The sequence below is a fragment of the Eptesicus fuscus genome, chromosome 11, assembly GCF_027574615.1.
Source record: "Eptesicus fuscus isolate TK198812 chromosome 11, DD_ASM_mEF_20220401, whole genome shotgun sequence".
NCBI lineage: Eukaryota > Metazoa > Chordata > Mammalia > Chiroptera > Vespertilionidae > Eptesicus > Eptesicus fuscus.
Window position 1 is genome coordinate 69544426 of NC_072483.1, and position 24393 is coordinate 69568818.

Consider the following 24393-nt stretch of genomic DNA (forward strand, 5'->3'; position numbering starts at 1 on the left):
GACACTTAGCATGTTAGCCTTTTATATATATAGATGTTAGTACTCAGTGAATTAGAGTGAGTGCTCCACACCGTCTCACTGGAATGACCTAGTTGGCTCAGATTCCCATCTGATAGATGTTGTAACCCATTGTTTCTAACTTAAAAAAAAAAAAAAAAATTCTCTGACCCCTAAGAAACCTTTTTATACTTTTTTCTCATCATCAAATTTTAATACCACAAATATACTGCATTTTAGCATGCACTATATATAAAATTGTGCTTTACTTAAAGAATAAGTATAAACCCTACTTTTAAAAATTCAATTCAGGGTTAAGAATAAATTAAAAATCTTAAGTTAAAAGTTAAATTAAAAAACTACATTTAACTATATCTGCTTAATAACTTTTAATGTTATTTATTTACTGAAATTATAGTGTATGAAATTATGTATACCAACTAGCAGTTAATTTAAATGCTTAATAACCATAACTAAAACATTTTAAAAATCATTCAGAACTTTTTTTTTCAGCAAAAGTTAAACAATTGAAAAAGTAATTGTTTAGAAATGATTGTAAGTGAATTTAACTTTTCCTTGATGAGAGAAAATAAGTAGCTGGTTGTTCAATACTGTCAGTGCTTTTCCCTCCAGCACTTGATATAATTAATGATGTGTTGAGTAACTTTTTGAATTAGAAACTCTTTATTTAAATCTCACAGCCTGAGCTACACACAGAAATTCTCAGGATCAAATATAAACAACATCACCTAGGCAGCCAATGGCAGTCCCCAGGCCACCTCTCAACATGACTTTGCAGTCAATAGAAAGTTTCCCAATCACATAATCACAGCCATCTATCGCCATAGTTTTATAGCACTGATCTCATATATTTGCTATGTCTCCCATGTCAGTGCTGCTCCTGTGGTGTTCAGACAGCCAGTGAGAGGGACTGAATACCAAGGAGTAAGGCTGTGTCAGGTAGGGTTCGCCTGTGGAGGACCACAAGCCATTATAATCTGTAAGGCTTTTTTATACTTTCCTCTGTTCTCGAGAACCCATTGTCACCCCTGTAGAGTGTATACTGTAACTGAGTGCATTTTTTGGAGTTATTGAATTTATAGGTACTAGTGGTGAAAAAAAGAGAGATGAAGATACTTTTATTTACCATCTTGTACTCCTTTTTTCCCTGTTTCCAAATTGGACCTTGGCTTCCACTATTCTGTAGAAAAGACCCAAATATAAAGGGATGCAAAAGAAGTTCATTTTTAGCTTGTTTCATAGGACCCAGATTCTGAAAGTTTAGTTTTTATCTTACATGTGGAAGGTGGGTGTACCTTTCTTATATACTAGCAGGTGTACACGTGGGTCACACTTTGGCAGCCCTGGTTTTGGACTTGGTGTGCTGCAGCGTGTTGGTTATGAACCACTGTCCTGTGAATTCCTAGCGCATGATGTGTTCTGGTGACCTAGTATCAGCCCTCTAAGTGGCCAATCCAGCTTAATCCAGAAGGACTAAAGGGATGGATGGGTGGATAGAAAACTAGATAAACATACTGAGTAAATCCCTAGGTGGGCTGATAAATGTGGTGGACTCAGCAGGGCTCACGGCCCCTCAGAATGAAGGCTTTATTTCCTGGAGCATTTACTTTGACTTTGACCCAAGAGAGAAACAAACTTGTCTTTTTCAGCCATTGATATTTGGGGTTTTCTTTCTCAGAGATGAAACTAATCCTAACTTACAAGTCATATTTTAATTTCTACCTGCCTGAACTCCTTGGCAGTATTAAAATGCTATCCAGCTCTAAGATAACTGAATCAAGTTTCAAGCTAACTTTTAAAGTTATTTTTAAATTATTAGTAAAATTATTCGTTCATTTTCTTGTCTCTCAGTTCCTTTACTCTTGACTTTTAAACAGTTTTGATGTTCACTCTTATATCCACATATACATTGGTTTTATCCCAACCACCTTCATGTATATTATTACCTTCATGGGCATATTTGTATCTTATTGCCTTTAAGGCTATTGTTGCTAACCACTGGCATTTATTTCCGGTTTGCATTTTTACAGCTGATGAAGACTTTGACCATTCCCAGGGAATATGTTTTAAAAAATGTCTTCTGGGCTCCATTTAAAAAAACTAAAATTGTATATATATACTTCGAACAAAGGGTTCCCTGTCCTAAAAAAAAAAGTTTGAAATTCACCCTTGTAATCAGGGAATTCATGGATACTACAGTGATGATGATTAGTTATTCTCAATCTTTACAACTTAGTTTCACTTGCTTTTCTTTTAGGTGCCCTGGTAAGGGTAACTAAGATTATGATTATACTAAGTCATCGTATCACATGGAGGGGTACATTGTACTAGTAAGTGTGAAAAGTGACTGATAGCGATGCAGTTGCTCAAAAAGCAGCCTTGAGATTTCAGGGTTTGGGTGTTGTGCTCCAGTAGCATGGGAACACCGGGCACTTCATGGCATCTTACACTACTGGAAAATTAATAGTAATCCTTTTTCATTAACATTGACTTAAAAAGGAAAATCTGCCAAAACATTGATGATTTAACTCATATTTTTAAAGTTATCTTTTGTATTTTGAAAAAGAGTTAATGATATGAGTTAATATGATATGGCAGGGGTTTTTGTTTTGTAAGTTCCTAAAATTCCTCAATACCATTAACTTGGTTACTTAAAATAATGAAAGGTATCTAATTCTTTGTCAGGGTAAGGTAACAATGAATGAAAGGCTGTTGCAGTTCCAAAAATAGTAGGAAATACTGTTATAGAAGAAAGCATGTATGTATGTATCTAGATGGATGGATGGATGGACAGATACTAAGAACAGAAAACAGCCGAAACCGGTTTGGCTCAGTGGATAGAGCGTGGGCCTGCGGACTGAAGGGTCCCAGGTTCGATTCCGGTCAAGGGCATGTACCTTGGTTGCGGGCACATCCCCATTAGGAGGTGTGCAAGAGGCAGCTGATGGATGTTTCTCTCTCATCGATGTTTCTAACTTTCTATCCCTCTCCCTTCCTCTCTGTAAAAAATCAATAAAATATATAAAAAAAAAAAAGAACAGAAAACAACTTCTACCTATCTGAGTGGCTTTAAAAATAGTTCTAAAGTAAAGCCTGGCCGGCATGGCTCAGTGGTTCAGTGTCGACCTATGAACCAAGAGGTCACGTTTCGATTCCCGTTAAGGGCACAAGCCTGGGTTGTGGGCTCGATCCCCAGGAGGCAGGAGGCAGCTGATCAGTGATTCTCATCATTGATGTTTCTATCTCTCTCTCTCTTCCTGTCTGAAAAAAATTTTTTTTTTTAAGAAGAACCATTTAGTAAACTATGACATATAAATATAATGGATGTGGTAAAAATGTTTTTAGACATGTGAATATACACTAAGTTGGAAAAGCAGATCCTAGCATAGTATAGAGGCTAATTAAGGGTATATTTTGTTAAACTCTAGGATGTGTGGTACTGTAAAAATAACACAGGATGTTGCTCAGTGTCCTTCTGTTGCTGTTGCCCCTGTGATTTAGGACTTAATCCCTTGATGCCAGTGTCTTCATCTATAACATCTGCCCTGTCTATGTACCACAGAGGTGTTGGGGGATGCAAATGGAAGAATTTGGGGAAGTATTTTGGAATGGGTAATCACTCGCTAGAGTACACTCAAGGTGGATATTAGGTGTGTGCCCTTCAGAAAATTGCCATTGGATAAAAGTGACAGACGGGTTCAGGAAGATCCGGGTTCCAATGTCAGCTCTGGTGGTGTGTGGCTGTGCGGTTTTCTTAACCTCCTTGGTCTCTGTTTTGTCATATCTAAAGTAAAGGAATGGACAAGATCACCTCCAAGGTCATTTTCAGTTTTGAGATTTTTCAATTTAAATGTTTCAGAAGCAGTGTCTGCCATAGGTACTAACACATCAGCTCTTTTTCTTCACTTTCTTTTTCTTAAGTTTTGTTTATTTGTTTAATTTGAAACCAGAAGAAGTTTGCAAACATAAAATGGACAGTTTGGCCAACCTTTTGCAAACATTGTCCTGTAGGCCTTTCATGCCCCTGGGCCACATCCAAAGAGGTGCCTGTCAGGGGCTATCCTCACCTTCAGTTGCTCTTGAGCCTGTGCTACTGCTTGCCTTGGGCAAGTCCCCTGATCTCCTTGTGCTCCCCTTTCCCCATCTGTGACATGCCTGTCCTTGGGGGTTTGGCCAGGACTGAGTCACTACTTTGTAGATGAGGGAAATAGGTAGAAAGCAGGGTGTTTTAACAATCTTCATTTTTTAAAAAAAATATGTTTTATTGATTTTTTACAGAGAGGAAGAGTGAGGGATAGAGAGTTAGAAACATCGATGAGAGAGAATCATCGATCAGCTGCCTCTTGCACACCCCCTACTGAGGATGTGCCCGCAACCAAGGTACATGCCCCTGACTGGTATCGAACCTGGGACCTTTCAGTCCACAGGCCGACACTCTATCCACTGAGCCAAACCGGTTTTGGCACAATTTCATTCTTTTCTTTTTCCTCTACTTGCCCTACTTGTCAGCTGAAATCTAATCCTGAACTAGAGCATATCTGTCATAATCAATGTTTGAAGTTATGTTTACTCCAAGTTGGCCAAAGGTTTCGAATGAGTTAACTAATTGGGAAATTATAGATACAATCTCCTTTACTCATTATTCCCATTCTTCCTTAATTAGCCCTAAAATACTCCCATTATTGTTATTTTTTTCACTCTTAATTGTGGAGAAAACAGTAAATTGCTCATATTTGGTTTGAGAAATAATCCCTGTAAAGATTTTATCAGGTGAAAGACTAGGAAAGAAGCAATTTATTGGTCCAAGAAGGCAGGATGATCCATACTGTTTATTTTCAAAATTATTATTCTAATTCTGTCCTATGAATGCATGGTTAAGAAATGTGAAAATCTGTGGGGGAATGATGTGTCAGACAATTGTGGGATGATGGCATTATTTTGGAATAGGAGTTTTCAAAACAAACTTATCGGTAGATAGGGTACTTTTAACGTAGAAGTAAAAATCCTTTGGTTTTACACAAGTTAATTTGAGACCTATTAAAGTTGCCATTAGATGAATCACATTTAAATTCTTCTAACATTCCTGACCTCCTTCAGGTTTTGAAATACGAATATGTGTAGAGTATGTGTTGTATGAGAGATACATAATTAAGATTAGACTTTAAAATCGATCTTAAGAAGTGTTAAAAAGGGATAGCCATGGAAATAAGCTATGCATTTTTTTATACAAGTAAAACTGGGGAATTTTGGAGTTATGGTTTTAGATATTTAGTCATAAGGCAGTTGTGGTGATCTAGATTAAAAAGGTTCTTTGTTGAAGATGTTTTTCCACTAGTTGGAAGACGAGGTAGTCTGGGCTTTGCTGATGACTTTTTAAGAAGAAAGCCGCAGGGCCCAGCCCTGTGTGCAGTGCCGACTCCCCAGGCTGCCTTGATGGAGTGTTGCTGAGCGCAGGCTCCTCTCCAGGGCCCTGTGGTGGGGTTAAGTAGGCTCTGGTGCTCTCGCATCAGTTTCCTTTGCTTTAAGAGGTTAATGATGTCTGCAGGTGTGTTGGGATTAGCACTGTAAAGTTGTGTAAGGGTTTTTCTTTCTTTTGATCTTCAGAAGGGGATGAAAGATAGCCATTAAACTCAAGGGATTAGGTCCCCTTTCTTTAAGGATTTTAGGTGCCATAAATATTTCACTTCAGATGCAAGGTGAAGAATTGTATACATCTGTGGGGGGGTGGGGGGTGTTTTATATTACCAGTTAGAAATTATTCAGTCTCCACTTACACGTTAAATGATCTTTGCAGAGAAATTTCTTCCAGCCTAGAGTGTACTAAGATCTGAAAAAATGTGTGTGCTTATATCTTGGTAGTTATGCCAGTTTTTCCTCCACGTACTCTTAAACCCTTTTATTTTTTATAAGTTAGCATCTTACCCACATGGCTTTTCCCTCTTTGGGTTCCTCCTCATTGTATAATTCATTGGTGTACTCAAGAAACTCTTTAAAAAAGAATACACATTTGGTGCAGTGTGCCTTCAGTTCTTTTTAAAGCCTTATATTTTGTCTTTTTCTTTAGATTAACATTATTTAGAAAAGGAAAGTGAGGTTTAAGTGTTGGCAGCAGCATTAGTTATGGTTATTACATTCTCAGAAAACTGCAGGGGAACCAGGAGAAAGTCCTAGGTAGGAAATTGTGGCTTCAGCCCCAGCTGCTCTGCCACTCTGTCAGTTTCTCTCCAGAATGGAACCATGGGAAATTTTGTGTGTGTGTGTATGTGTGTGTCCTCTGTGTGATTTCCGAAGATGGGTTGTTGGAACATGGAATTGCATTATTTTATAGATATCTAATTGTATTAGAATTAGGGTTGGGGGAGGAAAGGGTAGGGTTTGGGTAGGTGCCAGACCTAGAGTCATCCTGTTAAAGGATTACTTCTTTCTCCCACCCCATCCTATCCTATATAATAAAAGCCTAATATGCAAATCGACTGAACGGCGGAATGACCGGTCACTATGATGTGCACTGACCACCAGGGGGCAGACGGTCAACGCAGGAGCTGCCCCCTGGTGGTCAGTGTGCTCCCACAGGGGGAGTGTCACTAAGCCAGAAGCTGGGCTCACGCTGGTGAGTGCCGTGGTGGTGGTGGGAGCCTTTCCCACCTCTGAGGCAGCGCTAAGGAGCAGCGAGCTGAGTGGTAAGGAGCAGTGAGCAGGCGAGCGGTAAGGAGCGAGGGGTCCCAGGCTGCGAGAGGGCGCAGGCCGGGCTGAGGGATTCCCCCCCCTCCCCTCCCCCCCCCAGTGCATGAATTTCATGCACCGAGCCTCTAGTATTATATATAGTCAGTCATTTAGAACAGAGGAAAATACATCCAGTTGACCCAATGGCTTAACTAAATCTATATAATCCTGCATTTTGTATTTTGTCCCTGAAGTTGGGGACCTATATGGTTGTTGGTGCTAAAGCTCGTGATTGTAGTTTCTATTATATGCTATAACATATGTGACCTATAAACATTCCTTTTCCAGTGTGCTCTCTCCTCTTTATTATGTTCTTATCTTTTTATTATAGAAAATTTGGTTGATAAACCACCAGGTTGCAGATACAGTATTCTACACATTAGTGATGTGCAGAAAGGGAAAAGTAAAATTGTAGTAGATAAGTTTTAGAGATGGGCTAAATAAAATACCAAATGAATTAGTTGAATATAACTCATGGCAGGGGGTTAAAATTAAGGAATTAAGAGTCTCCTGCTTGATAACACCCTTGACCTTTCAGATTAGGGTCTGATCAGTTACTATTTTAAGTTTCTGCTTCCGATACTTCATATAGTGATAGGAATGAGTCTATGTGGAAAGCTTATCCAAACTTTGGTCCTAGAATATTACTCTAGAAGAAAGAGGCAAAAAGAAACTGTGGAAGGTGTTTGGCAGCAAGCAAGAGAGGGGACTCACAAACTCTTTGAAGGTCAATTAGCCAGAAAATGTGCTAAAGACGGGATGCTGTGCTGGATTACCGGCCCAAGAATTACCCCCAAGGTCCTCAAAGTGGTCCTGCTGCTTGAGCACAGAGAGACAATTACAGACCTTGAGGAGGTGCTACAAAAGCTTTAATTAAGGGACTTACTTACACCCCACTAAGTTTTGGAAATTAAATTCTTGTTTGTGCTTAACTGATGTTTCTTTTGTCTGGGCTTCACATGTACCTCTGTATTTCAACAGAAAACACAGTTTTCCCCAAACCTGTTTCATGGAAACTGTTTTCCTGGGATGCGTACTAGCAAAGCTGAGTTTAATCTGTGAGAAACTAGAGGCTGTTTGCTGGGGAGCATTTGGGCTCAGGTTGAAATGGTATTTATGCATCTTGGTACCCCAGTATCCCAGGGACTCTATCTGGGCTTAAACACATGTAAAAGAGAAAACATATGTGCTTTGTAGTATTTGAATTTTAGAATTCCCATTCCCAGGGCAACATGATTTTCCTTGAATTGGCAACTTGATGTCTCTAGACACAGCATTTGTTTGTTCATGAGATAAAGGTAGCCCTTGGCCATTATCCACATTTAGATTCCATTCAGATGTGACTTCTCTTACTTCTGGAAAGACTCTGATTTAAGTTGCATTTAAATTGCTAGAGCAGGTGATCGCTTCGATGTGCCTGCATCTGAGCTCAACCACCTGCCTGCTGAACCTGGGGCCTAATCCCTGCCTTTCAGGGTTCGTTCCCTTTGTTTGTTGGTGAAGCAGTTCTCTTGTCTGCCCTTCTTTGAAGCACTTCACTTCTGCCTGCAAAGTTTGGTTTGAACCATAAAGGTTTTTAAAAAGCACTAAGAAATGCTGGTGTTTTGGTAATTTTAGATTTTCTTTCAGTATTTCTGGTTCACATACAACATCAGTTAAGTGCTACATTTTTGGGGTCTCTGTACTCCTAACAAACTTGAAGGTGCTTTTGTGGGAATTTCAGCCTTGCTCTAACTGAACAGAGGAATCACAAAGAAAATCATAAGAAGTGTTCCTATCCTAATCTGACCTTGTTAGAAATGAAAAATGGCAAGAAAAGTTTAACCCTTTGCACTCGCTTGCTTTTTTCTCGAGCTGCTACTGATGCTAACCGTGTCGAGTCACATTCGACATCCGAGTGCAAAAGGTTAAGTTGTCACCACAGGTTAGTGTCTAGTGTTCTATAAAGTGGAGTTTCTTCAGAAATCCCATTATTGGGCTCCATTTTCCCATGCAGGTGGGCAGGAGAGGATTAGCATTGGGCGAGAGGGCCCTTGGTGTCCACTCCATTTGAAGCGGCTCCTCTGGGAAGGCGGCTGGCCCAGCAGTCTGCGATGCTGTAGTGACTCACTGGGCCCAGGGCCGGGCTGAGAGTTGGATGTTTGTCCCTTAGAATATCCTTATACTTGGATATGCTTCAAATATTGCTTAATAGGAATTTCAGTTCTCTTTTTCGTAAAGAGGAAAATTACACTTAGTGATACGAATACAGCATTTTTGTTTAACTGAATACCTAACTGGTTAATGAACTAAAGCAAAGTTTCTCATGCTTGCTAACTAAAGAAGAATATAACTGAACTTTGCTTAAAAAATGCTGACTCAAAAAGTTGTTTTATGAAGTAAAAATTCTAAGTTCTTTTCTCTTAGGCTTTATTTTGCTAACACTGTCAGAACTAGCACATCTGGCTTAGATTCTGAAATAGTCTGGTTTTATGCTTTAGTTAAAATGAATCCAATCAAATTGGAATTTGAAGATAGATAAAAGGAAGGATTTGGGTACAATGAGGATTCTTAAACATTGCAGCGTTCTCAGGGAAGGTCTTGAACATTTCCTTTCTGAATGGCCTTTAGGAATAGGCTGCTGTCCTCTTCAGCTGGCATAGGTCATGCAGATACAGTTCTGCACACAGGGTGCCGGGGTGGTGGAGTAAAGGCTTCTCAGCAGCCCTTCCTGTGACTCTTGGTTATACTACTTACCATCAATAACTTTATCCAAACTTCACTTATTTGTCGACTTTTTTTATTGGGAGGGGGAGTGGTATTGTCTTTTAAGTTAGACTTTCATTTCTATAGAATTAAAATATGCCATCTTTATCAGGATTAGCTACTCATATCTTACTGAGGCTCTACATTATCAATCCATTTTGGTTTCTGCCCCTCTCCCAAGTGTGGGTTAGTAGCCAAATAATTATGACCTTCAGATGCAGCTCATTGAAATTCTTGCTTTAATAGACAGTGAATGAAGCAGAATTGTTTAGTTTGGGGGGTACTATGAAAAACAGACCACCTTATATTTCAATCAGGTTGCTTTGGGATTATTTAAGGATGATAATTAAAATATTTTCAGGAAGATAAACAAACATCCTTCTGTGCTGATCGGGAAATATGTGTCACACCCTGTGTTTTTGTGCACAGTACAGCTGGTACTGACCTGACAGTAGCTCCTCCCTCCCCCCATTTCTGAATTTCTTCATTATGTTGACCTTGGAGCCATGAGTGGAGACTCAGCAGTTTACTCTTTCATAAATAATGCACTCAGTCTGGAGTGGCAGCTGGAGGCTTGTGGCCCTGCTCTGCTGGGTATTTATAGTTTATGCCAGTAAACGTTTTGGTCGGATCAGCCAGGAGCTGTGGGCCCGCTACTTTTTCAAGGTGGTGGTGAGAAATGAGTCGGCATTTTTAACTTCAGTGGGTAGAGTGTTGATAAACTCTGGCGCTGGTCGTTCAGTGAACATGGAGTGGGCCTGTGTGCTTGCTGGCTTGTTTTAGCTGTTTAAACCTTAAGAACTATTGCTGGTTTGGTAAGACATAGCTGTGCACTGGCACCCAACTGAAGGGAGAATTTTCTGTCTGCCTTGGAATAAATCAGGGGTCAACCCAGACTCGTGGTTTTACAGTCGATGCTCCAACTGCCTAGGAAGCTCCTTTTCTGACGGGAATATGGGTCGAGTTCTGGGAACAAGGTCCTTGTCTTCCGGTGATGTACAGCTTGTTTCTCTATGTAGGAGAGAGTGCTGTTTTGAGTAGTAAATAAATTCAATGCAGACTTTTTATCCAGCAAGAATTACTTTGGAAAAACCTGTTTCAAAACAGGTTTTCCCATGCAAGATCGTCAGTTTTACATTTCATTTTTCCCTTTGTCCTTTTAGGGCCAGTTCTATGTCAGGGCACAGTTCCCCTACGCCTTCTCGTGACTGTGGCCCTTCAGCCTCCCTGTCTTCATCCTCCTGCCTGGACCCCGTGATAAAAAACACAGGGCCCTGGCTTTCCTGTGTGCCCCAACCTTTTCCTCAGGAGGGTCCCATGGTATAACGCAAAATACTTCTTTTCCAGACTAGAAAGTGTAACAAGCACTCTCATTTCATAGCCAGTGGTTTAAAGAAGAATCGTTATTTTTAGTGAGCTTTTAGTGTTAAATGTCTATTGACATGTTTGCAGGGAGAAACATTGATTTTCCTCTCTCTGTCTTGCAGGCCCTGCTTTCTTCCCCGGGCGATGTGCTGAGGTCTTTGCCAGGGGTCAGAGCGTTGGCAAGCTGGGTGTCCTTCATCCTGATGTTATCACCAAATTTGAGCTGAACATGCCCTGCTCCGCCCTGGAAATCAACATTGAGCCCTTTCTGTGAAGATGGGTCCCTGTGGTGTGGTTCTCTCCCTGAGTGTCCCTTTCTCCTCCCCTGGTGTCCTTTAGTCATCCCCACCAGGAAGGTTGAATAAAGCAGAAAGCACTGTCTACTCTTTGGGTAGATACCACCCATTCTCTGCATCCGGCCACTCGTGCAAACACAAATGTGGTGTTTGGGTGAAGCTTCATTGTTTGGTAAAAGCCCGGTGGTGCCAGAGGGTGGGATCCATTCTGGAAACCAAAGATGTTCCTCAGACGTGAGAGCGAGGCTCCATGGGCAGTAACTGCTGCTGCGGAGCAAGGCCCGTTCTCCCCAGCGATGAGACAGGATGGTTGATTAGAACGCACATTGAATGAGTGCGATGTGGCAGAGGGTGTTGAGTTTTCATTTTCTACATTTGACTTGTGTTCTTCCTTGGGGAACGATAACAGCATTTTTAGAAAACCTTTGGAAGCAGTGACGACGGTCCAATAGTATAACCTCTGAAGTCACTTTAAAGTGAAGCACAAATATACACAACACAGATATTCAAAATATGTGAGCATCCGTAGGTATTTTTACTCTGATACTCAAGAGTTAGAGGACACGCAACACAGACCTGTCTGCTGGCAGAGTTAAAAAGGACATGTTGATATTGTTGCACCATGAACATTAGGAAACAGTGAAAATCATTATTGCCCTGGGCCATACATTTTACTATAATCACTATTGTAAAATCAGGGTTTTAAATACTTAATTGAGCTACTAGTTTCTGTCTTATTTTATAGGGAGGCATTAGATCTGTGAAGTTAAGCTTCTGCCAGTTTGCCTTACCTTCCATTGCAGGATACTTTAAGAATCCTGCAGTAGGTACCATCTATTGAAAAAAAGCTGGGGCTATGTGATACCATAACCAATAAAGAAATTTAAAAAAAAAAAAAAAAGCTGGGGCTAATGTTGGAGAAAAGTGCTCAATTACTATTGTTATGAAATACAATAAAATGTAAAACTTGAAAGTTAGGTAGAAATAGCCAAGAAAGATAGACTAGAATTACGTTTATGGCATTTTTGCTGAGGCTATTTCTAAGAAAAAACACAATCAATTACTACCTCGAATGAGGACAGCATTGTCCAACTTAGCAAGACTTGTGAACACAGACTTCCACCTATTCCTTCCAGTTCTGTTGTTTGCAGATCCTTACAACATTTTAAAAATGAGATATGCTCATAAAAAATAATGCTTGTCAGCAGGTTTATATTAAGCATACGTAAAGATTTCTTACAACTTAATATAACGACAACTCAATTTTTTAAAAAATGGACAAAAGATTTGAAAAGACATTTCCCCAAAGAAGAAAAAAGGAATAAACACATGAAAAGATGCTCATCAGACAAATACAAATAAAAAAATCACAATACAAATTAAAATGATTAAAATTGGAAAAACTGAATGTACCAAGTGTTGGTGAGACTGGAACTTGCATGCATTGCTAGTGGGAATGGAAAATTACATAGCCATTTTGGAAAATAGTTTGGCAATTTTATAAAACATGAAACCTACACTCATCTAGCCATTATACTCCCTGGTTTACCCATGTGGGCATACAAAGATTTTTATGCACTGCTCACACAGTGCTATTCATTGTAGTCACACCCAAAAAATATTCATCAGCAGATGGATGATAAACAAATTACAAGTTATATCTGTATATAGTATATAAAATACTTAGGGAAAAACATTGAATTGAAACTTAAAACAACAAATGAATTTCAACGCACTGTGCTAAGTGAAAGAAGGCAGATACAAAAGACTATTTGTATGAAGTTCTAGAAAGTTAGTGGACGATGGGTTGGCAGGAGTTCGTGGAAGGGGATTGACTGCAAAGGGTTAAGAGGAAACTTGGGTGATGGAAATATTCTATACCTTAATTCAGGTGGCCATTAAGATGTAGATATACCTCAGTAAAGCTGGGAGAAAAGTTAATGCATCTTGCATTTTAATAATTTTGTGCAACACCAGCAGATGCATGCCCAGGGTAAAAGGGCATGAATTTTAGAGTTGGCAGGGCTGTTCAAGTTGACATTCTCCCCTAATTTTAGGTTTCCTGTGGTGAAATCATGGTTCGTGGGTCATTTGATAGCTGTTGTCAAAGTGGGTGGAGCCATTTGTTCTGTTAGCAGCCAGCCACCTGGGTTTTTTTTGGATGGTTAGAAACTACTTGTAATAAAAAACCCACTGATACCTAATTTTATATCCCAGCATGAAAGGGGAAAGACCGATCCATCCATCATGTGGATGTTTTTGCCCTCTGAAGCAGGAAACAGTAAGGAAGAAAAACAGTGTTATTGGTACCTCAAAAAAAGAAGCCAGCCTTCAGCTTAGAGTCAAGGCTCCCTAGCCAGATCATCTTACACTCATCCTGTCCCGGGTGAAGTCTGACCGGAGCTAGAGCAATCTGTGGGCACTGCTGAGGGGCCTTTGCTGGAGGAGACACATGCCTTCCTAGGAGGAAAATATAATTGATGCTTTCTCTCACTTACAGGTAACTTCTACTACAACCTGACAACCTGCATGACTCTTTATAAAGTTTTTTCCTCCATGTGATCTTCAACATTTTGATGCTTTTAGTTTTTTAGTTATAGGAGGTAGAATAGGAATTCTCCCTGATTTATAGAACAATCGGCTGTTGGAGAGATTCATGGTGTGCCCAGAAGTTACATGGTTAACAATATGACTGAGCTATTAAAAGTAACTTGGAATTCACTGATCATTCAGTTTTACTTATTAACATTACTTATCCAAAGTGTTGAGATATTTTTATGTTTTAAAATATAAAAAAATACTGGAAGACAAAATGTTAAAAATCTTAATGCCACTTTAAAAATTTGAACAAAGGAAGGCCTTCTGAAGCTAATGTACCCTTCCTCCCCAATGCCCTCAAGTTAGTTACCACTGCTAACAATTTAGCTTGTATTTCTGACATTTTCCTTGTTTGGACAGTCAGCCACACACATGCTTAGAGTTTGTGGGTCATGCTCTACTTACTGCTTTCTATTTTACCTACTGCATCTCCTGATACTACATTTAATATGTCCAGTTTTTCCAGCTCAATACCTACAGACCTACCTCATATGAAAGAAGGCAATATTCTGTGTTACAGGTGCCCATAATTTGTTCAGCTGTTGATGGACATTATTATTTCCAGCTCTGCAGTTACAAACAGTACTCCAATGGACTTCGACATAGCTCCCTCTAAATAGCACTGGCTTAGGGACCCCACACACACAAAAAAAATAGTCCTAAAGCTGCAAGACTACAAACATTCACATTTGCCGTCTGATGGTCACATTCACAAATGTATGGGGTTACGTAGATCTTAGATGTGACTTTGGTGCTTGAGCAGTACATTATCCCAGGAGGTTAGATTCTGAGGTGTGTTGGGGAAGGCAGGTGACTACCCTTACCTTTTAAATTGCTGCTTGGCCCTCAGCAACCATGGCTCCTCAGGTTGGTACAGGCACTGCTCACAATCTCACTTCTCAATCTTTGCTTGTTTTCTAGAAACATCACTAACCCCAATTCTTGGGTATTAATTGGCTCTTTTGTCCATTTTATAAAAAACAGACTGGTGGCCTTAAAAGGACACAACTGCTTTCAGCAAAATATGCCCTCTTAAATGACAAGCTTTTGACACACCGGATCTCTTCCAAGTTATGGCTTATGATGTTAATAAGGAATTAGAATAACTATATTACTGGGGGTGGGGAGAGGCTGCCGTACGTAATAAAATCAAAGCTACAGCACACTGCTGTGACGGGCTGCGAGCAGCCCCGAGGCCCCAGACTGAAGGGTGGGCAAGGGCAGTGCCAGCCATCAGCCACAGGGAAGGGCAAAGCAGACGCACAACGATGCCAGTCTCCACAGCTGCTGGTGTAGTTTCAGGTATCCGCCTCTCCTTGGGCTTTCCGGTAAACAGAAAGGGTGACTGTAAATACCGAAGCGAGACTGTGGGTTGAACAAATACCTCCAGCAAAGGATTTAATTGAATTATGTCTGGTTAGAGCCCTGTATGTTTATTCTCATGACCAATGCTGTGTGACCAACGCTCAAGGCCTACACTCAAGTTTCTCATTCCTCATCCATAAGGTTTGGTCTTGATTATCTCTATTGAAGGAAATCAGAAACGTGATGTGATCCTGCATCAGAAACACTGAAAAGTCCCCCCCCCCCACCCCCCCGCCCCATGTCAGGAGGCACTTGTAAGAGAGAATCATTGTAGCATTCAGAGGACATGAAGCAAATCCATCCTTTAGGACAGAAAAGGTATGTTCCTGTTTGATACTAAACCTTGTAGCAAAAGAAATTTTCTACCTTCCACAAGTCACAACTCTTGGTCGTGAGGCATGAAAATATGCCTGTCCCCCAATAAGCAAGCACCAGTTTAGAGCCAGCAAGAAACCGGTTGTCAAGGATGCACAGTTGGTAAACATCCGCATTGTGCTGGATGTGTACCGGGTAAAAGACCGGTCAAGATGGGTGGGATTTCTTAGCTGTGTTGGGCAGAACATTTAAACAAGGAGCACTTGGGGTTACCCTGAGGCGGACAAAGCCGGATGACCCAGATGGAATGGTGCCCCATAAGCAAGTGGTGCTGTAGGGAGGAGAGATGGTGTAGGTGAGCTAACAGAGAACCATGGGTGCGACACCTGTCCCTGGGAGGCCCTGGACTGTGCACAATGAACAATCAAGCATCAGCTAGATCTAACTTCCTCTTCGATGGTCAAGGTACTTAGGCATCTAGCTGATCCATGCACCTTATTCTGAAGGAACCTTTCCTACTTTGCATACCCCACCTATAAACCCAGATGAAATAACGTAAAGCGATGTTTGAAATCGAGATGAAATACGTAAAGCGATGCTTTTCAAAACATTGGACATCAACAGTGATGGTCAGTGATCCCTGAGAAAACAAGGTGAGCCCTGTGACTGCCCAGCTTGCTGCAGGGTGGGCACCCAGGCAGAGTGGAGGTCTCCAGGACTTGAGGACATGGGGCTGGGAGGCCACAGAGACCTCATTGAGCCCAAAGTCATACTGATCAGCACATGTATGTGAGGGTGCTACTCTGTTACAGAGACCACTTACAACTACACAAAGAACTAAGGGAACACTCCCTGGAGCTCACACAGGCCAGAGAAAGGAACCCTCAGAAATCAGGAGGCCCTCAGAATGATTTTTGCCTCAGTGCTGGGAAAAACCAACTTTAGACTAAACATTACTCTGGCTCTTTCTAATAAAGCTTACAAACAAGACCTAGAAGAATCAAACTAGTTCCAAGTAATGAACTGCAGCCCAGAACAAATCTTATGAATACTAGAATTTATAGTGATACAAAGATATCCAGCAGCCAGCTATATATAATTCACATTATCTGTTAGCCAATAAAAAATTACTAGGCAAGCCCTGGCCAGGTAGCTCAGTTGGTTAGAGTGTCATCCTGATACGCCAAAGATTGCAGGTTCAATCCCCGTCAGGGCACATACAAGAATCAACCAATTAATGCATAAATAAGTGGAACAACAAATTGATGTTTCTCTCAATAAATAAAAATGTTTTAAAAATATCTAGGCAAGCAAAGAATTTAGGGAATACAGGCCTTAATGAAGAAGGGGGGAAATATGAATAAAAAATAACTAAAAATGGCATAGGTGATAAAATTAATAGACAAGGCTATTGTTATAATTGTATTCCAGATGTTCAGGGAGCCAAAGGAAAGACTGAACAAATTCAGACATGGAAGATGAATGTTTTGAATTCTTAGAAAAAATATGATGCAAGAGATAAAAAGAATAAACTGATAAAAATAATACTAATACCTATTAATAGCAGAATTGATTTCATGAAGAATTTACACTAAACTGTTTCCCCCCTACAACAAAGATAGCTTTCTAGCCAAATATTTTATCAGTACCCAATTAAGACAGCTAAGCTGATCTGTGTTTAGTGTGTCCTGTGCCCAATTGGCTCCTCTCACAGCGCCACCCACCTGGTTCCCATGTGACCAAGGGACTCATTTAGATTCACAGATACAGGTAGGTGGTGTGTCACCCTGCCCCGCCCACAATTTGAGGCTCACTTTGTCAAAAGGCGCTGACATTCTTTAAACACCTCCATTGGGGAAGAATCTGGCTTGTGCTCCAGCCAAGGCGACCCCGAAATCACAGCAACAGAGAGCAAGGCCAACAGATGTTCCGAATGTGCGTGAAGAAGCCTTCCGGCCGGGGCTCACAGTTCCTCCTTGCTCCCCTGTTTGTTTTTGCATGCCATCTAGACAGGCGTGGAAAAGGAAAATGGATTTTGGGCTTCATAGAGCTCCCTTGTCTCATGTGGCTACAGTTTTTAGAATGTAGCATTCTATTCATGGTTCACATTCACTCTCATTCTTCATATGCATCCGGTACATAGAGTCTGCACTACAGGTTCGCCCCACTTCAAGAAAATGGGCGCAAGGCACAACCACATTCATTAAAGAGCCTTATATTTTCAGAAATGATGAATTGCATATGATTTTTAAACCGCAAATCCTTCGGTATACTTAAGATTCAAGTTAAAAAAAAATCTGAACACAGGCAGCTTTTAGGAAAATGTCTATTCTCTAAAATGAGATAGACGTCTACATCCCTGTTCAACTTGGTCCTGGCCAGCCTCTTACTTGAGACCCAGGGCTTCAGTCAATATCATTAAAGGGACATGAAGCATTCACGAGTCCCTCAAATAGCCTGGCTCATGGAAAACTATTTTTAAATGATATTCCACAACACTAGTGCAGGGAACTGAGCAAAGAGAGGAGGGAGGGAAGGCACTGGGCACATGGACTGAGTCCCTGGTTGCCGTCACCTCTGCTCAGAGCCAAGAGGACACGGGAATGAGGCTGTGTCTGAGGTTCAGAGCCGGCGGGAGGGGAAGGTGTGCACTGCTGTGTACACTCCGATGTGGAAAAGGAAGGGAGCCTGAAATCAACGCCAGAGGTCACCTCTGAATGGCCCCCCGTGGACGCAGGAAATGCACCGAGCGCCTTCTCAGCCTTCCTCCCTGTTCCTGTGACTTGGTTCTGCAGTGTCAAAGGCCCTTGCTGACCCTGACACCACCGTTATTGCTACACAATCACCAGCCCGGACTTGGGGGGATTCTCCTTGTGAGAGCTGGGTGGAAGGGTCTGAGGAAGGGTCTCTGACATGCTGAGCCTCCACGGGTGTCATCGTGTGCCTACTTCCCATCACATCCCTGTGCAAACCTCCCGCTCAGGCACTCCTCCTGCAAGCCTGTCTTGAGTTGCTGCAGCCCCCAAACTGGAATTAACCCATGCCGTGCGGACTGAGAGGAGGGGCGGTTAATTCCAGTTTGGGGGCTGTAGCCTTAACACTTTGGATCTTGAATCATGATTCTGAGCACATGTCTGCTCTCCTGAGCATACTGCACAGGGCAGTCGGGGTCTCAGCTTGCCACCTATGCCCAGTGCACCCAGCCTATTCAGTATTAAATACATACTGTTCAAAGCACACATAGGATTCTAGCCTTAGCCTTGCAAATAAAGGTGTCAGCTTTCTGCGCCATTTCAAATTGCAAATGTGTGATGTTTGAAGGCAGAGCACATCATTGTAAAAATGTGAAATGGGATCATGTCTATTTGGTTCAGCAAATAGTGTACTCATCGGTGAAAACCCTTTAGTTAACTAGCAACACCTATAATGTTTACCTTTCAACACAGTGACATTTATGTGCAAATACGGCATAAGGGTGCTCTTTAGTATCAAGGAGTTAGAGGGTATGTCAGCACGCAAACACAGCACGTCCTGCCGATCACATCTGTGACCTCTGAGACACGCCACCAACAATTGCCTGTGATTGGATTAAGATGAAGAATTATCTAGCCTGCTGAATATCTTTGTCCCCTCTAACTTAGGTCTAATAAACTCTGAGAAAAAAAGTTTAGGGGGGGAAAAAAATCTAAGGAAGCAGAAACTGTTTTTTAAAGCACATACTAAGTCATGATCAAATGAATGATTTTATTTTTTAAAGGACACATTTACACATCGATACATAAGCAAGACATCAGGACCTTCTGAAATAGAAAGCAGAGCCTGAACCACCACAGGCTTCCGTGACACTCGGGAGTCATCGGTCCCCTATTTGGGAGAGAAAATCTCACATTTCAATGCGACCACCTGGCATGCTGTAGAGTGAGTTCAGCCTCCCTCGTTAGGGGTTTCAGTTCAGGGGTCTCTGCTATGTCTCTCTCTTCTGTGTATTCTGTTATGGTATAGGTCTGAGTGACACTGGCATGAAAGGACCACTATTCAGAGTGATGGTCACAGAATGGATGGTTACAGAGTGGTGGTGGGTGGGGAGCAGGTAGGAAAGGGGGGTATTTTCCCACCTGGCTCCTGAGGCCAATGATACTGAGGGTTTTGGGGTCACAGGTTCCAAATGCAGGGTTGGCCACACCCCAGATCTTCAGCTTCTATTGGATACATCACTGAGAGGTGGATTTTAAAGTTCCTTTTTATTTTGATGGTAGTTGTATTTTTCAAATTTCTGCATCCTATTGAATTTTCTGAAGTAATTGCTTTCTTTAAAAAAAAAATATCATTTTTAAAGTTTGTAATCTTCAAGATTCCAGATCAAGAGGGGCTTTGGACCAAGACTGATGGTAAACCAGCAGGGGGCAGTCTTTCCCCAGAGAGAAAATCTCAATGCCTTAACATAAACCAAGGCAAACTCTGAGGGGCATGTGTGGGTGTGAGATTTTAGCGGTGTGAGCAATAGATGGAGAGGGCTGGCAAAGCAGGAGCTCAAAAACTCAGCGTGGCCTCATCCATACATACTCAGGACTCCCCAGGAGCTGTGATAAGACACTTGAAAAAGTGACTGACTATGCCCAACGCCTGGGCCATTCTTTAATGTGCTGTGGCTCAATCCAAACTGGGCACACACAGCCTTAAATACACCGGTATAGCTCATGGGCCTTCGTACGGTTGGCACTTAACAGAAGAGACAGGCAGTAAAAATTTTACACGCACATGAATGAATTGCCAACGCCACTGCTGTGACAACAAATGATACAAGTGGCAAAGGCTGATCCTTTTGTCAGATGGCTTCAGAAAGATCAACTGAAATCAGTTTGCATAATTATCCAGTTGGGTTTTTTGGGGGGCGGAGGAATTACAGGAAAGTGCCTCATCCATTGGGGGTGCCTGTCAGCCGGACTCTCCCCAGTACTGTCCCCCAATCATGGTGCAGCTCTAATCAATTGGATGTAAAAATAGAATAGTCAAATGGCAGCCATTTTCATTCTGACTTCTATGAAAAATGTGAGAATTTGAAGGAATAGTCAGAATAGTCAAATGGCTGCCATTTTCATTCTGCCTTCTAACTATGGAAAATGTGAGAAAAATTTGAAGGAAAAACCGGATGTTTAACTAAAAATTATTCTCAGGAAACTGGAGCAGCAAGTCAAATACAGAAGGTCATTCCAGCAACAAGGCCGGGGGATATATTGGAGAGAAGGATGAAGGAGGTTTCCCTTTTCATGCTGGATACGGAGGTGAGGAGCCTAACTTTCCGCAGGCTCATTGTCCCCCCAGAGTGAGCACAGCGAAGCTTGTTGGGACCCTAAGTCACTGCTTCTATGGCCCAGGCACTGGAGTGCAAAACAAACTTTGTTAACTACAGGTATACTCATTTTTGAGAAAATGGTGGCTGCTTGTTCCTTACTCCTAACAAGTGGAGAGGAGCCTGCGAGAGAGCCCGCGGTGTTTGCGTAATGGTCACCTTCCTGGTCTCCTGAGGACACACCCTCGGTGTGAAGGCTGTTGTGTTTGGTTGGCTTGTTTTCCCAAAAGAGGCTGATGTTATTCTTGCATTAATTACCCTTAAAATTGCCAAGAGATAAGAGATGGGAAGATGGAAAGGGGGGGCCCTGATTCTATTTAGTAGATGAGAAATACAGATTCACAGAAAGTAACAGAAATGGAGGAGTCGTGTCAGGATGAGGCAATGTCCTGAGGTCGAGTCCCTCTCGTGTCAGGCTCCTGGGAGGAGTATGTTCTGTCCCTCCACTGGTCCACTTTTACATGCAGATGACAGTTTGTAAGAAGCAAAAAAAGCTGAGGATGGCCAGAGGGCGTATCCCAAGTCACTCTGAAGCAGGAGAGAGCAGGACACCGGAGAAGCCCAGCTGGGCCCGCTTTAATGAAGGCTAAGCCCTCCTGCCTGGAGCAGTGGGAGCAGCCAGCTGCTTCCCTGGGTCAGGAGTGCAGTGATGGCACCTGGAATCCTGCAAAATGTACAAACGAGGAGCAGATCCCTGTCTCAATATTCACGCCTACAGAGACGGGATGCGTGAGGGGAGCAGGCCCTGGCCTAGGACCTCATAGCTCTGCGCCCACCCTTCAGGGCATCACAGTAAGGTCTGCAGCGCTCTTACCACCCAAGCGGGCAGCCCGAGTTGATCATACTGACGAGAAAGTCACCCTCAGGAATGCCCTTCCACAGGGGGCCTCCCGGACCAAAGATCCCAGTTGGGGAGTGAGACTCGGGGCTGGGCCCGGTCAGAACTGGGAAGAATGCTCCACCTCCAGTCTCCAGACCCGCCATCTCCCTAGAGCCCAGGGGGGCCTGTGGTTGTTCCTCAATCACCCACTATTCCTGCCAGCCCCTGACTTGGTCTAGAGTCCCAGCTAGCAGACAGGGCGGGGACCTTCAAAGAACCCGACAGTGGGTTTAGCCTGGCTTCACCTGCCGCGTGACCTTCCAGAACAGAGGCTCCTACGAGACAACTTCCCTTCCACACAGCACCGGCATTTATCATGGGTATCCGCAAAACAGACATATGACTTAAAGGGTTTTTTTTAAAAAATAAAAATGTGTTGTCAAGACTTGCCCACCCAACAGATTTCCTACGTCTTGGCTCTTGTCCACTGGGCTAATTTCCACGTGCCCGAGGCTCAGAGTAATCCCAGAAACCTATGCAGCATGGGCACAACGGTGGTGGCACAGATGCCAACCGACGTGTAGGTGACAAACTTGTAAGGCACTTCGATCTCCAGCCTCCGCCGGGCCTCCTTGTTCCTGGTGACCACCTTGAACCAGGAGTATAAGACTTGCAGCGAGAGATTCTGTACAACTTGACGAACCAGGAGGATCAACACAATCCCCACCATGAATTTGGTCAGACCCAGGACCAGCATGCCAGCGGTGAGCGGGGGGATGTGCTGGATGACAGGCAGAGCCTCCGTGGGCTCGGCCACAAGCTGGAAAAAACGGTTGATCCAGAACCCGATGGTCACCCCAGCCCCTGCGGCCAGGATGGTGGTGGTGTCCGCCCTGGTGGGGCTGTAGTACTCAGACACGGGGTAATTGTAACACAAGAAGAATGGCACCACAATGGCACACACGGGGAAGAGGGGGCTGGCCGAGTCCAGGCGGTCGATGAGGGTCCAGGCGGGGTAGGTGAGGATGATGAGGACCGCGGTGATCAGGATGCCGCCCAGCACATCCTGCGGGCGAGAGAAAAGCCAGTGAGTGCTGCCCGGTGTGCGGGCAAACTTGGAGTCAAATATGGTTGACTTGATACTTAAAATGCACAATTTTCACACTGTTTTATTTTTTAGTACGTGCTTGAGAAATGGAAAGTGGTAAAAATTATAGGAAAGATACAATAATCACGCTATTCACGTTATGCATTTTCTTCCAGTGTTTCTGTCTTTTGGAAGAAATTCTGTATTTGTTTTCTTAATGCAGGGGTCCTCAAACTATGGCCCGCCGAGGACATTTATCCGGCCCGCCAGGTGCTTTTGCCGCCACTGCCTGTCCTGCTTAGCAGTTGACTTAGCAGTGTGCATAGGAATTTGTTCATTGTTTTTTTTTTTTTAACTATAGTCCAGCCCTCCAACGGTCTGAGGGACAGTGAACTGGCCCCCTGTTTAAAAAGTTTGAGGACCCCTGTCTTAATGCATAGCTTTGATCACATTGTTCCTTCAATCTGCTACTATTTTTTATTTAAATTTATGACAAGCACTGCCATGGTCTTCACAGAGGTGGCGCCATCCTCCCCTGGCGGCGGGGCTGGGGCTGGGGCTGCGGCTGGAGAGGGAAGGAGCCACAGTCACACAGCAGAAGCCGTCCTTGTCACCTACAGGGTGGGTTGAGGAGTCGTTTTGGCTGTGGTGGCACCAAAGCTCCACCAGGACACAAACTCCCTGAGTGGCTGTTCTTTGCTTGACTTAATCCTTCTTTAGAGCATTTTAGATAGTGATTTTTCTTCCCTCCTCCATTTCTCCCTCTCTCCTTTCCTCTCGTCCTTAAATGCCTGTTAAGACATCTTTAACTCCTTAATATCATCCGCTTTCTCTTTCCTTTAGCGTTCCCATTGCAAACTTTATTAGAAATGAAGTCAATGTAATTAATGGACGAATACATCTAAGTCAGAATGAGGAGACTGCTATGGTTTTGTTATAGTTTCACGTGGATTATTTTGAGAGTTTACGGTTGAAAAATGTAAAATGTTTCCCCCAGTGCATTGGAGAATCTGGAAGACACCAGAAAGTAACACATAGGCATTATAGATAATCTGGGAAACCCCGAAAAGTGTAAGAAAAAAACAGATCCTTCATTGTTTCTCTTGGAATTCTTGGAAGGAGATGTTCTTTCTTCTTTTGAACACCATTCCCTGTGGATGTACACCCTTTTATTTAGCAGACCTTTAATATTTCCACTACCTAGAGCCAACCTTGTCTATATTCTGGCATCTTGCTTTCCACTCTTTTTTCCATATATATAATAGAATTCTAAAGGCTTGGTCTTTCATTTTATAATAACTTCATCATTTCTCTTGCTTAGCTCCTAATGACATCTCAAACAAGGGGTGAGAATTAAACCTTAGGAAAAATCACTGAGGATACAGTAGATTTCAGGATGAGTGGGTCTGAAATTCTGAAGTTCAAGAGGGAATGAGGCTAGTGTGTGTGTGTATCTTGGTGGTCCTTTGGGGCTGGAGAATAGAGAGCAAACACAGGCCGGAGACACCTCGGACAAGACCCTGAAGTCCAGTCCACTCCATGAGGACTGCAAGTGGGAGCAAAGGGGAGCCACTGAAGAAGCTCTCACTGGGAACCAGCTTAAGGAGACTTTCACTTTTAAAGGATCATTCTGACCTCAGTGGGGAGAACAGACGAAGGAGCAAGAGTGGATGGGGAGACCGCCTGCCTCCTCAAGAGGAAGCCTTGTGGC

At 42.6% G+C, this 24393-nt stretch overlaps 2 protein-coding genes across 4 annotated transcripts in view; one reads left to right on the forward strand and one right to left on the reverse strand.

The window, feature by feature from the left end:
- The window catches only part of FARSB (phenylalanyl-tRNA synthetase subunit beta), a 54373-nt gene extending 42325 nt beyond the window's left edge, over positions 1 to 12048 (forward strand). Inside the window, exon 17 of the mRNA XM_054722754.1 lies at positions 10974 to 12048. Within this exon, the coding sequence (XP_054578729.1) occupies positions 10974 to 11125 (152 nt within the window). The 3' untranslated portion in view covers positions 11126 to 12048. The remainder of the gene's footprint in view (positions 1 to 10973) is intronic.
- A 7101-nt stretch (positions 12049 to 19149) lies between these two features.
- The window catches only part of SGPP2 (sphingosine-1-phosphate phosphatase 2), an 89320-nt gene continuing 84076 nt past the window's right edge, over positions 19150 to 24393 (reverse strand). For all 3 annotated transcript variants that reach the window (XM_054722755.1, XM_008145108.3, XM_054722756.1), the window contains one exon: positions 19150 to 22661. In XM_054722755.1, the coding sequence (XP_054578730.1) occupies positions 22110 to 22661 (552 nt within the window). In that variant the 3' untranslated portion in view covers positions 19150 to 22109. The remainder of the gene's footprint in view (positions 22662 to 24393) is intronic.